The 14,814-nt window shown below is 38.6% G+C and overlaps 1 protein-coding gene across 1 annotated transcript in view; it reads right to left on the bottom strand.

The window, feature by feature from the left end:
- LOC150099358 (uncharacterized) overlaps positions 1-14,814 on the bottom strand; it is a 222,978-nt gene that overhangs the window by 159,569 nt on the left and 48,595 nt on the right. The window contains exon 4 of the mRNA XM_090404325.1: positions 12,928-13,026. Coding sequence (XP_090260451.1) covers positions 12,928-13,026 — 99 coding nt within the window. The remainder of the gene's footprint in view (positions 1-12,927; positions 13,027-14,814) is intronic.

Below are 14,814 nucleotides of genomic sequence, written 5' to 3'. Positions count from 1 at the left end.
CTACAGTCTCCCTGGGAAGGGCCGCAAAAACTGTTTTAATTTTATCCATTAACTGGGCTTTTGTATTACTGGAAGTGCGATTGGTGTCTTTTTCAACTGCGCCCCATACAAAATAATCCATGGGGTTAAGGTCTGGGGAGTTTGGAGGCCAAACATTTGGACTGGTGAAGTCGTAGAAATTTTCAGACAACCATTTTTGACTTTTCCCAGAGGTGTGGCAAGGGGCCGAATCCTGCTGCCATACATACGGCCTACCATTGGCTACCCTTGTTATCCAGGGCTTGACTACAGTTAGCAACTCCACGAACAAAGCCCGAATTCCAATGCCAGGGTTCTTCAACACCTGTTCCTGCAGATTTGCGAGGAATTCTGCTGTACGAACGCAATCAGATCGTCTGCTAGGGATCTTTCTTCTTGCTACATCCTCGTAGTCACCATTGCAAGTCTCTAGTTCATGCCTGATTGTTTTTACTGTATTCAGGGAGCATTGGGCAGCAGTCGTAATATCCTTATTTTGATGGCGGGCACGAATCATCATGATACAAGTTATTCTCTTCCATGATTCAGGTGGGTTCCAGCTATCCATCCTTTCTGACATCTTGTATATGAATTAAGAAGGGTCCAAACTTTTAAATGAAGAGAAGTGTGTGTTAATACATGTAACTTACAGAAAAATATAATTAATTATAAATATGTCAAATTTATCCCGAACACCCTGTATATAGTTACTCATTTTTTTTTGTTTATACTGAATTCTCATATATATATATATATATATATATTACATATATAATATACAAAAAAATACTAAACTTTTGCTATAAAGACTTAATTGCTCATTTTACAACATGGAATGCTTCCTGGAACCCACTTTCTGTGATGTGCGCAGTTCTCTTATCACATTTTCCTGAATCTTCTCCATGGTTTGGAAATGTCTCATCTCCTATTATGATGTTCTTAAGAAAGTTTTCATTATCATTTGTAATGGCAAGCAGTTCCTGACTGATTTCAACACAGTTCTCTTTCTGATCATCAGTCCACAAACGCAGCACGAATTTTACACGGACGCAATGCATCTGAAGTTTTTCAGTCAAAATTTGATGGCAAGATTCTATGCTGATGTCCACTTCATCAGCAACTTCTCGAACAGTTAAACAACGATTTCTGAATCACAGCATGAACTCTCTTGACAAGGTTGTCATCTGTTGATGTTTAAGGTCATCCAGGCTTGGGATCTTCACCAACCAATGTTCTGCCCTTTTTAAAATGTGTAAACCACTCATAGCACTGCATTCGGCTCATGCAGTCCTTCCTGCATGATTGGTTAAGCAACTGAAATATCTCTGTAAAATTTTTACCAGGTATGCAGCAAAATTTCACACACACGCTGCTCTTCAAGCTCTTTCACTATCACTTTGTCACTAATCCGACAAACAGCTTGTGCATGTGCTCACTTCAGTGGATGTAACTCAACGACTAATGCCCATAGCAGAATGGGGCAAATGGCAGTTTGTTTCAAAACCTGCCGCTAGATGCACTCACTGTGCCAGTTGGTGCACTATTTAAAAAGTTTAGACTTCTTTTGTACACCCCTCATATATTATATATATATATATATAGTCTGCCCACAGATGAGAGAACTGTAGCTGGCACAGTGCCAAGAAGAGTCAATTCATGTAGAAGGGAATAAAGGAATAAGGTGATGTATGCATTCATCACCTACATGCAAAATCACGTGCTTTATATGTAAAAATTTCCAATGTTATACAAGCAAAATAGTTACCACTTTAAAAACTAGAATGTTCATAAAAGAAAAGCTAATTTTCTGATGTGTAATAATAAACAAACTCATCCCACAAGATGGATTGATTACCCTATTATCAGAATGGATTCTTTTGCCATGTGCAGAAGTGTCAAGGAGTCTCCTATATGTGGTCGACCTATATATATAAATATGTATAGTAAATCCGTTGCATCAAATGTAATATATATATATATATATATATTATATTTGATGCAACTCTGCTATATGACATAATTAAAAAAATTTGATGACTAGAAGCAAAGAGGTTGACCGAGTGGTTACCCTATCTGCTCTCCAGCCAAAAGGCTGTGGGGTTCGAATCCCTCCGTGGGCATGGATGTTTGTGATCATCTGTGAAAATACTAGTGGTGGTAGTGGGAAGGTGGAGTTGGTGTGGATGATGATGGTAGTTATGGTTCGATGTAGTTGGTGGAGACAGAGAGTTGTATGTAGATAGCTCCCTCAATGAGCCTTGGGACTCCTTGGAGATGTCAAATAATAATAATAATTATTATTATTATGATTCAGACCTCCATGGAGTACAAAACTCACTGTGGGAGGCTGATCCTAGAAAACAAAAAGTCTATCAAAACCACTCCTTGAACCCATTGATCGTTCATGCTCTCCCCTCGATCAGGCATTGTGTTCCACAGTTCAACCATCCCCCTAAGCAAAGAAACCACCCCTTACCCTCTTGCTCACAACTTCCTTTCATAACTTCCACAAATGGCTCTTTGTCCTTGCAATTTCTGCCTTTTATACCAAATGAAAGAACTCCCCCACTGTCAACAGTTTAAAAGTCTCAATCATATTACCTTTCCTTCTGTAGTTCACATTCCCTCATCCTGTCTTCATAACTAACATTGTATAGTCCTGAAATCATCTTTGTTATCTGCCAATGCGCTTTTTCTATGATTAATTCATACACTTCAAATTATTCTGGGAATCAAATTTCAGCACAATAGTCCTGGTGTGATCTGATCAGGGCTTTATACAATAGAAAGACAATTACTTCATCGCTGCAGGTCAGTGTCCTTCTCAGTATTGTAGCAATCCTTTGGATTACCTGCACCACCTTTGCAATATGTTCCATGAATTTCAGATTTCTATTAATCATTGCCCCCAGATCCTTTGCTGCCTCCACTTTCTTCAACAGAGCATGCAGCCTCCCATCGATGTATCCAAAACTTCAACGCTTTATGTTTAGCTGCATTAAACTGATACTCCCAATTCATTTACCCATCTGTCCAGTTTATTCAAATGTGTGCAGTTTATTCATCTGCACTATTACTAATAACCTTTCCAGCTTCGCATCATCTGCAAACAACTGAATATCTCCCTGCAATCCATTGACAATGTCATTGATATAAAGGTGAAGCAATATGGGTCAAAGCACTGAGCCCAGTGGGACCCCACTTGGAACATTCTGTTTCACTCTTCCATACATAACTTTCTGATACCTATCAGATTGCTAATTCCAAATCCAGTTCATTTAAACCCATGTAATACAACTTAAAGATCAGCTTATCATGTGGTACCCTGTCAAATGCCTTTGTAAAATCCAAAAGAAATAGCAGAATATGCCTTTCCCTCATCAACTGCTCTTGTCACTTTATTATAAAAGGCAATCATATTACTAAAACAAGAGCGATCCTTAAAAAATCCATTCTGTAAATGATCCCCCACTAATTTTTCCAAAATCTTAACAACCACATGATATACAAAGCGGTCTATAGTTTGACACTTCCAGTTGGCTACCATCCTGATGCAATGGCATAAGGGTAGTATAACAGACTATCTTCCCTTCCTTGGGAACTTTTCCATAGCCAGACTTTCGTTGAAAAGCCAGGTCAATGGAGCTGTAAATTTTTAGCACATGCTCTCAAAACCTGTGGCAAAATTCCATTTGTCCCATCGATTTTTTTGACATCCAGAGTACTCAGTATTTGAAACACACTCTTTTCTTGCACTTCTAAAACTGAAACCTGCTCTATCCCTCTAGTATTAAAACCTACTTCTTCAGGATGAAATATTCCAATAAAGTGTTCATTGAAAAACTCCACTATGTCCTTTACATCAGTCACTCTATTTCCATTTTTATCCCATATGTCACACAATCATTCTTACACAATCATTTCTTTTCCTACTGGCCACATAATGAAAGAATTCCTTAGGATTTTCTATGGATCTCAGAGCCAATCATTTCTAATATTACAGTTTTGCCTTCCTTACTATACTAGTCATATTCCTGGTGTGAGTCTTATATTCTTCGTGCATCTGCTCTCCACCATTCTCTTTATATCTCTTCAATAACCTCGTTTTTTACCTGCAGTTCCTGTTTAATATATTGTGGGATAAAAATGGGAAATGGTACAGGAGGAGAGTGTGTTTCAAATACTGAGTACTCTGGATGTCAGTAAGCTGTCAGTAAAGCTGTGGGACTGGATGGTATTTCACCACGAGTTTTGAGAGAATGTACTAGGGAACTGACAGTGCCTTTGACCTGGCTTTTCAATGAAAGTCTGGCTGCGGGAAAGGTGCCCATGAAATGGAAGGAAGGTAAGATAGTGCCATTGCATAAGGGCGGTAGCAGACTGGAAGTGTCTAATTATAGGCCAGTTTGTGTGTCATCAGTAGTTAGTAAGATCTTGGAGAAAGTAGTAAAGGACCGTATATAACATTGGGCAGATGAGGGTGATGTTATCTGTGAGAGTCAACATGGATTTGTGAAGGGGCTCTTGTTTTAGCAATATGCTCTTGTAACTTTATGATAAAAGACTAGCATATTGCTAAAAGAAGAGCCCCTTCACAAATCCATGTTGACTCTCACAGATAACATTATCAGCATATACTGCCATTTTTTTAGACTTAGCGAAGGCATTTGACAGGGCGCCACATGATAAGCTGATATTTAAGTTGCAGCACATGGGTCTGGATGTCAGATTGGTCAACTGGATTTAGGATTGGCTGTCCGATAGGTATCAGAGAGTTGTGTATGGTAGGGGCAGTTTCAAGGAAGCAGATGGTTACAAGTGGGGTCCCACAGGGCTCAGTACTGGCACCTATATTGTTTAACCTTTATATCAATGACATTGTCAGTGGATTGCAAGGGGATATTCAGTTGTTTGCAGATGATGCGAAGCTGGGAAGGATTATTAGTAATAGTGCAGATGCGGCAGCCCTGCAGGAGGATTTCAATAAGCTAGATATATGGGGGTATCGGTTTAATGCAGCAAAATGTAAGGTCTTGAGGTTTGGGAAACATCGATGGGACACTGCATACTCTATTGAAGGAGTTATATTGGAGGAAGTAGGGGAGACAAGAGATCTGGGGTTGATTATTGATAAAAACCTGAAATTTAGGGAACATATTGCAAAGGTGGTGAAGGTAACACAGAGGATTGCTGCAATAATGAGAAGGACGCTGACCTGCAGAGATAAAACAGTTATCATTCTGCTGTATAAGACCCTGATCAGACCACATTTGGACTATTGTTCTCAGATTTGGTCCCCAGGATGTGAAAGGGATAAAGTAACTGTGGAAAGGGTACAAAGGCAGATAACAAAGATGGTTTCAGGACTGTACAACGAGGTGGTTACAGAGTTGACACTGGGGAGTTCTTTCGCTTGGTTGAACAGCAGGAAGGCGTGATGACAAGAGGCCATCCCTGGAAGTTACGAAAGGAATCTGTGAGCAAGAGGGTGAGGAGTGGTTTCTTTGCATGGAGGGTGGTTAAACCGTGGAATGCATTGCCTGATGGAGTGGTGAGAGCAAGAACGGTCAATGAGTTTAAGGAGTGGTATGATAGACTTTGTGTTTCTTAGGGGGGTACCTCCCCTCGATGAGTCTTTTGACTCCATGGAGGTCTGAGTAATAATAATAATACTATTGTTTGTCATCCACGTTACACCAGTTTGTGTTCACTTCTTTACTTGCAGTATACAACTTGCTATTGCTGCTAATAAATATTCCTTCATGAGTTCCCAAGCACTGAAGATATCTTGCCTTTCCAATTCCTCTATCCACGGAACTGGGCCAAGTTGATATATAAGATTATTATAATCACCTGCCTTATAATCCCATATATATTCCTTTCTCTTTGATACTAATGCATATCAATTCATCTTCCAAGTCAAACCACATGGTAACACTATTGGCAAGATTTTTTTTTTTTAAGTTGGTACATTTGCATCCATGTGAAATTGCAAGCCATTCTATCAAGTACTTTGTTTTATACAGCTGTCTGAAGCAAAAGTGTTGTCTGTATCCCTTGAAATGAATAAAATTGAATATTGTGCCATTAAAATTCTTTGTAAAAGAATTTTTAATGACAAAACAAATTCATTCGAAGTTCAAAAAAGTTTATAGGCACTTTTCTCCTTCGTTTTCGACAATTAAGAAATGAGCTGCCGAGTTTAAACGTGGCCATACCAGCCTTGAAGATGATCCACATGAAGGATGTCCAAAAAGTGTAACGACACCAGAAATCATTGATCAAGTGCACAATATGGTTGGATGACCGGCCAGTCAAAGTGCATGAAATTGCTGAGACTATAGGCATTTCAAAAGAACGTGTAGGATATATTTGCATAAAGAATTGCATATGCACAAGATGGGTGCCATACTTACTCAGAGTAGATCAAAAACGCACTTGCATGAAAATCTCTGAACAGTGCTTGGAGCGTTTTAACAAAAATAAAACTGATTTTGTGCATCAATTTATTACTATGGAGGAGATTTGGATTCACCAATACACACCAGAATCCAAACAGCAGTCAAAACAGTGGACAGAAGCCAGTTATTCAGCACCAAAAAAGACAAAGTCGGTTCCATCAGCAGGAAAGGTCATGTCATCGGTGTTTTGGGATGCTAAAGCCATTTTGTTTACTAATCATCTTGCAAAGGGTAAAACAATAACCAGGGAATATCATTCCGATCTTTTAACCAGACTAGCCAAAAAAATTCATGAGAAAAGACCCGGTTTACAGAAGAAAAACATCATCTTTCATCAGGACAATGCACCTGCCCACAAAGGTGTTTTGGCAATGGAAAAATTAAGGGATCTGCGCTATGAATTGTTGGAACATCCACGTTATTCCCCAGATTTAACTCCCTCTGACTTCTATCTCTTCTCCAAACTAAAACTCTTCCTTGCTGGTCAATGCTTTTCTTTGAATCAAGAAGTGACTGCAGCTGTAGAGAGGTATTTTGCAGATCTTACTGAGAACCACTACAGGGATGGAATAATGGAGCTTATAACCGTGCCAGCCAAGCCTTACTCAGAGAACAAATTGCCACTACTCGCCGTTTCCTGAGTGAAGCTAACTCAGCAATACAGGCACTCGAAGATGACCTTTCAAGCACCTTAAGCCACGAAATTTGGTCGATTTTATACAACATCTCGTGCACCGCAGTGGAGAAAGAATTTAAAAAAAGTACGAGATCGACACATCAAAAAATTTGAAAATTTAAAAAAGAACTCGATCTCGAAACCATAACCTCCTACCGAAATGGTAGTCAACCTATCGTCATTTAGTGTTAAACCTGAAGCACTCGACGCCCTCGCATGTGGCCACAACTTCGCCATCGCGCCCAGAAGAATACCTGATGAAGATATTATGATAAGAATTGAACGTGGGATACGACACCTTCCAAACCACGTCGCCAACGATATCAGACTGGATGTAGCTTGTGTTCTGACCAAAGCTAAACCACCAAAATCCAACATGCCCAATAAGGAAATTAAAGCTCTACTGGAATTAAAGAAGAACAAGAAAATAATAATCACCAAAGCTGATAAAGGGAATGCCACAGTATTGCTTAACCAAAAGGATTACACAGGTAAGCTGAAAGCTTTATTGTTAGATCCCTATCGAATACAATCCCACCAACTCACAAATTAGAAAACTACACAAGCTCCTTAAGAAGGTCACTTTTTGGCCTGTGGAAATCACTAACAAATTAAAACCATTTAACTCCCCCCCCCTGTATTTATGGACTCCCAAAAATACATAAAGAAAATGTGCCTTTACGTCCCATAGTGGATGGCATTGATTCCCCCCCCCACAAACTAGCTAAACATTTGGCCAAAGCTCTCTCACACTATGCTGACAACACATCTTCACACATAAAAAACTCAGCCCATTTCAAAGCCAGCATAGAAAACCTTACACTCAAACACACTGACATAATGGTCAGTTTTGATGTCTCCTCCTTATTCATAAATGTCCCACTCAAAGAATCCTTAGAGCTAATCCAAGCTAAATTTCCTCCCAATATCACAACCCTTTTTCAGTTCACAATAAACTCAGGCTATTTTGTTTGGCAAGGAAAATTCTACAAAGAAATAGAGGGGACAGCCATGGGTTCTCCACTCTCCCCACCCTTTGCCAACTTTTATATGGAGACTTTTGAAGAGAAAACCTTAAACTCTGCCCCACAAATACCAACCATTTGGCTTCGATATGTAGATGATGTGTTCGCTATTTGGCCACATGGCTCCGATGCACTCCTCTCCTTCCTAACACACTTAAACAACCAACACCCCAGAATCAAATTCACCCTGGAAGAAGAAAGAAACAACTGCCTTCCTTTCTTAGACACACTAGTCACCTGCCAGCCTGATGGAACCTTGGTTTTCTCAGTCTATAGAAAACCCACCCATACAGGCAGATACATTCACCAACAATCCCACCATCCCTCCTCACAACAATATGGGGTCATTAAGACACTACACAACAGGGTTAAACTTATCTGTTCAAATGACAATGCCCTAACCACAGAACTAAACCACATTCTCAACACTTTCTCAGCCAATGGCTAACCCCCCCCCTCAAAAAAAATCCAAAAAATATTGAAACCAGTAACCCCCCCCCTCCCTCACAACAAGGATTACTCTAAATATCCATCACCATACTCTATATCCGAGGCACCTTGGAAAAAATTACAAAAATCCTAAATAAACATGACCTAACTTCTTGTTACAGACCATATAAAAAATTGGCATCCCTTATCCGCTCTACTAAAGACCAACCTGGTGTATACCAGGTCCCTTGAAGCTGTAAGCTGTTCTACTTTGGCCAAACAGGCAGGACAGCCAATATCAGAATTTCAGAACACAAGGCCTACATCCGGTTTCACCAGTACAACCACTCTGGTCTTGCTGACCATGCACTGGATACCTGCCATAGAATATGGTGGAAGAAAGCCACGATAATAGTACACCGTAGTAAATACAAGCATGAAAGGCTTTTCATGGAATCAGCTTCAGCAATAAGAAACAATCCGAACCTCAACAAATCTGGCTGCGTGAGACTTTTCCTCAAATTTGGGAAACCTACATCAGAAGACCTTCAGCCCAATCGCCCAAGAATACCAACATTGCCCGCTAGAGGGCACCATCAGGACTTTAGGAGAAATAATAGCTTCCTGCTTCTTCCTCATTTACTGTTTGTTGTGCCTGCGTGCAAGTGCCTTGTACTTAAGTTTCTTGAAAATGGCAACGTGACGTTGCCGAAATATTGAAGTATATTAAAATTTATTTTATTATTTTCATTATTGTTATTATTGTTCCGGGCAACTCCAAGGAGTCGACAGACTCATCGAGGGAGGCCCTAACATCATGTCAAGAACAACTATTCTACATTGACACAGTATCTATCATACCTTGCCTTGAACTCATTCACGGTCGTAGCACCCACAACAGACTCTGGAAGCTTATTCCACTCATTCACCACTCTCCAAGTAAAAAACCTAGCTCTAACTCCCTTGTCAACCACGCTCTTGCCCAGCTTCCATGCATGGCCCCTAGTCCTCCCACCATCAGTCATATTTTCAAAAATATCTTCTGGATCAATCTTATAGAAACCCTTCAGTAATTTGAATGTCTCAATCATATCACCCCTCATTCGCCTATTGTCCAATCTCTGCAACCCACAAATCTTCAACCTATTCTCATAAGGTTCATTCCACAGACCTTCTATCATCTTGGTCACTCGTCTCTGGATCCTCTCCACTTCCTCCCCATCACGAAGAAACCCTGGTACCCATAACTGGGCACAGTAGTCCAGATGGGGTCTTATCAAGGCTCGATACAGAGGAACAACAACTTGTTTGTCTCTGCATGTTAAAGTATTTTTCAGAAGCCAAGTGATTTGATGAGCTGATTTAGTCACTTTTGCAATGTGCCCCCTAAACTTCAATTCCCTATCCACCAACACTCCCAAATCCCTGGCCTCATCAATCTTAATCTTAAATTAATTTTAATGTATATCTTAATGACGTTGTAATTTCCTTAAAATACTTAGTTAAAAATGCATAACCAACGTCTAAGCCTTTCCACGAGAAAAACATAAGTAAGCAACAATTATTTTGTGATTATTATTATTTCTTGGGCATCTCCATTTTAGCACTATCTAACTTTTGAAGACTGAGGGTGAATCGATTCCACTTTCACCCTCAGCTGATTGATGATTTTAAACAGCACCTAGTAAAGAGAGTATGGCTAACAACTGTCACCATCTAATACAATAAATTACAAAGAATTTTAATAATAAGGTGTGACACCTTTTGGCAACTTGTATAGGTAAATATGACTTCTCTATTACTTCTGCCGTAGTATCACCAACTCTGGTGATACTAAGGCGGACAAAATGGAGAAGAATGGTCTGGCTCCCACTGATGAGACCTCAGTAAAGGTCGAAACCAGTCTGGGTAGTGGACCTTTCCTTAATGCATAGCATTATACGTGTCCGCAAGGAGATGTGCTTTGCATTATGGGAGGTACTGAGACAAGCAGTGATGAGAGCATGGTCCACCTTTACTACGAGTTGCCTGTCCTGAAGATACTTCAGGCGCAAACTTTGTTTGCTTACACTTGGATAAAGGATTAAACCAAATATATAACAATAAATTATCATCTGAAATAGCATGGGTTCTGTGGCTGATATTCTTGAGTTGCAAGATTAAAAACTCAAGTTCATGTGAAGAAAAACCCTAACAACTCATCCCAGAGATTGACTAATTTAACTGGTTGAAGAAAGCCTTAGTTCCTTAGTTCCAACAAGATTCAAATTTAGAAAACACTCTTTCTTCAGGTGGCTTAATGCAAATGTCACACTAAATAAGAAATAAATAGATGACAAAAGATTTTATCCCTTATATATATATTCAAAGTTTAAATACCGGTATTTGGTGGCGGTGCATAAGACGCACTTTTTTTCTTTGAAATTAGGTCTGAAAAACAGGGTGCGTCTTATAGGCCGATACTCAGTTTTTTCTTTCATTTCTGGAAATTTTCTCTGTTCTGAGTTATGCAATTTCTTTCTTGCTTCCTTGCAGTGTGTGAGAGCATTCCAGTTACGTTAGTTATGTATTCCAGTTACTGATATACATTCTAGTATTCCAGTTATGGATAGATAACATTAGTCTAGGCCAGTGATGGCGAACCTATGACACACGTGTCAGCACTGACACACTTGAGGGTTTCAGGTGACACACCTTGGATGTTGAAAAATATTGGTATTCTGATGAAAAAACTGCGATAAATCGTGTAAGATCGCTCTCAGTTAAGGTGAAGGTAGGTTTCGGTTCATTGAAAGAATTATATTTTATAGTTAGCCTATTTCTATTTTATTTTGTAGTTAGAGCTAAAGTTCTTCCAACAATTTTCTCTTCTACAAACTCTTGTGAAACTCTATTTTCTGCCTTAAATAATATCAAATCGAAAGGGAGAAATAGATTGAGCAATGATATGAGCGCTGCCTGTATAGCATTAAAATGTACACACTATAGCCTTTCTATAAACCAACTTTCTTCCAGTACTCAGCAACAGAACCGTCATTAAATGTAATGTAAGTTTGTAATTTCACTTTATTAAATTAATTGTATAATATGAATTCATAGATTTTATATCAATTCCTATTAAATAAATAGCCTAATATGATATATATAAGTCACCATCTATGATTATGTAGTTAAATTTATAATGCATGTATGCAAGTAGCACATCAACAACGTCAATATTTAAAAAAAAAAAAAAGATGTTTGACACACCTGGGTAAAAAGGTTCGCCATCACTGGTCTAGGCACTCTGGCAAACTGTCGAAAAAGCCTGCCTTGCTAGTACAGAATCAGTTTCGTTTTCAGAGAACAGAAGATGTTAAAAATAAACCCAAGGAATTGAAAACTCAGTTAGCTGTAATTCCAGAAGGTCTAACTAGTCAGCTTCAACCTTTAGATGTCTCTATTAATAAACCATTTAAGGGATTTATGAAGGAGAAGTGGAACACTGCATCCAGAAGACTGCTGGATGCAGTCTTCAGATTTTGAGGCTATGCCATCAGGAAGAAGGAAGAGGCCTAGCATTTTGCAAGTTTGTGAGTGAGTCAAAGCTTCATGGGATGCTGTGAAAACTGAGACAGTGGTTAAATCATTTAAGAAGTGTGGCATTAGTAATTAGCACTGGATGATACAGAGGACAGTTTGTTGTATGAGGACTCAGATTCTGATTTAGAAGAGGTTTCAAGTGTCTCTTCATTTAGCTCTGGAGTTTTTTGGGCTTTGACGAAGAAGATTAAAAGGTGGGTACTCTTTCCTAGTTAGATTAGGTATTTGCTGAAAGTAGACCTACTTATTACTTTATATTTGAAATACTGTAAATTCATTATAATATTCAGTGATAAAGTTTTTTTTCCTAAAAAATGTGTACAAAACAAAGGGGTGCATCTTATAGGCCAGTGCATCTTATACGCTGGCAAATACGGTAATTACTAGTACAAATGGCAATATATGTACCCAATTAAAGTTCCAGGGATGTGGAATAGACAACTGTTTTTAAAAGAATGATTTAAAAGCCTGTTGCCTGCTGAGGTGGACAGAGTCAAAAATTTATAGTCATTTCTACTCAATGCCATATTTGTTGAAAATATGTATGTTCAAAAACCAATCCTGGGTATATATATGTGCCCCCCCCCCCCAAAAAAAATCATTATGTTGAATATGCTATACCAAATCATATTTCATTTTATTATTTTTTAATTTTTAATTTTTTTTTTTTTAGTTTCTATAGATTCAATATCTATATAACACATTACTATTTATTATAAGTTAAATCAATACATACTCTCTGGAGGAGGTTTAGAACTAGATAGCTCAGATGTGCTTTCTGGGATAACAGTTTTTTTTTTCTTTAACCATGTCTGTCCCTCAGATGCTGATATTCCTGAAAAGAAAAAGTGTACACTTTGACATTATTATTATTATTTTTTTATTTTTATTTTTTTATTATTATTACGGGTATCTCCATGGAGTCAGTAGACTCATCGCGGGAGACCCAAACTAGCAAAACAATATCTGTCATATCTCTTCTTGAATTCATTTACAGACGAAGAGCTCACAACTAAGTCCGGCAATGAATTCCACTCATTCACCACCTTCCAGGCAAAAAACCTTGTTCTGACACCTTTGTTAACCACACTCTTCTTTAATTTCCAGAGATGACCTCTTGTTCTTCCATCACTATCACACAGCTGAAACATTTCCCCTGCATCAATCCTATAAAAACCTTTTAGTAATTTGAATGTTTCTATCATATCCCCTCTTCTTCGCCTATCAACCAATCTCTGCAATCCACAAGCTCTCAATCTATCAATGTAGGGAGCATTTTTTATATCACTCACCAACTTGGTCACTCTTCTCTGAACCCTCTCCACAGCCTCCTCATCTCCAAGGAATCCAGGTGACCAGACCTGAGCACAGTAATCCAAATGTGGAAGTATCAATGCTTTATAAAGGGGAATAATAACCTCTTTATCTCTGGATGTCAGTGTGTTCCTCAACAACCAAGTAATCCTATGTGCAATCTTGGACACCTTAGCAATGTGTCCTCTGAACTTCATCTCCCTATCTACCAATACCCCTAAGTCCCTAGCCTCATCAATCTCTTGGAGTACCTTTCCATCGATGTAGTACACAGCTGGTAATCTTTTAATCCCAAAATGCATGACTTTACACTTTTCCACATTGAACTGACATCCATTTTCTTTTGCCCATTTTACCAGCTTATTTAAATCCTCCTGCAAACTTTCAACATCAGCTTGATTTTTTATTGCACTACACAACTTTGCATCATCAGCAAACAACTGAATATCTCCCTTTAAGCCGTTTCCTATATCATTTATATACAAATTAAACAACATTGGCCCAAGCACAGAGCCCTGAGGCACACCACTGGTCACCTGCCTCATTCTGGACTCGGCTCCTCCATACACCACCTTATGGTATCTCTCCCTGAGCCATTCTCCTATCCATATCACCAATTTAATATCCATTCCCATCTGCTCCAATTTGCGTAACAGTGTTCTATGGGGTATCCTGTCAAAAGCCTTAGCAAAATCCAGAAGTACCACTGTGTAGCCAGTTCCTTTGTCCAACTCAGATGTTATTCTATTATGAATAGTTAACAGATTGCTAAGGCAGGATCTACCTTTAACAAAACCATGTTGGCCTCTATAGAGTATCATGAGTCATCATTAGTTTCATGAATTTAAATTTAGTAAATTTTACTTAAAAGCTGTAAAAGACAAAGGAAGTTTTGTATTAGGTGTGTGTGTGTGCCTGAACATGTGTATTACAGATATGATTACTAAAGATTTCAGTCATGGATGGAAATGTTTTCTTTAACTAAAAGCAAAGCAAATTTGATATATTATCACATGTGATCAGAAACTTGGGTATCTTATCTTATCATGCTAACATTTTTTTGCACTTTCAAACAGTAATGACAACCAAAATTATTTAGACACTAACACTATAGTTCCCTGATAAGCATGCATGTTGATTTTCTTAATAACGGAATGTGTTGCAGTAATTAAAATCAAACTTCCCTTGATGCTAATTAGTCTTAACATTTCAATGTGCACTCATTTTTAATATCCCAATCAAATATTATTATTATGATTATACAGTATCTCCATGGCATCCAGAGACTCAACATGTGAGACCTAACTAT

This window comes from Typopeltis vanoorti, chromosome 14 (assembly GCF_054136105.1).
Source record: "Typopeltis vanoorti isolate ZY-2024b chromosome 14, IOZ_Tvanoo_1.0, whole genome shotgun sequence".
Taxonomy (NCBI): domain Eukaryota; kingdom Metazoa; phylum Arthropoda; class Arachnida; order Uropygi; family Thelyphonidae; genus Typopeltis; species Typopeltis vanoorti.
Note: the sequence above shows the minus strand (reverse complement) of the source record. Positions and strands in the feature narration are given on the sequence as shown.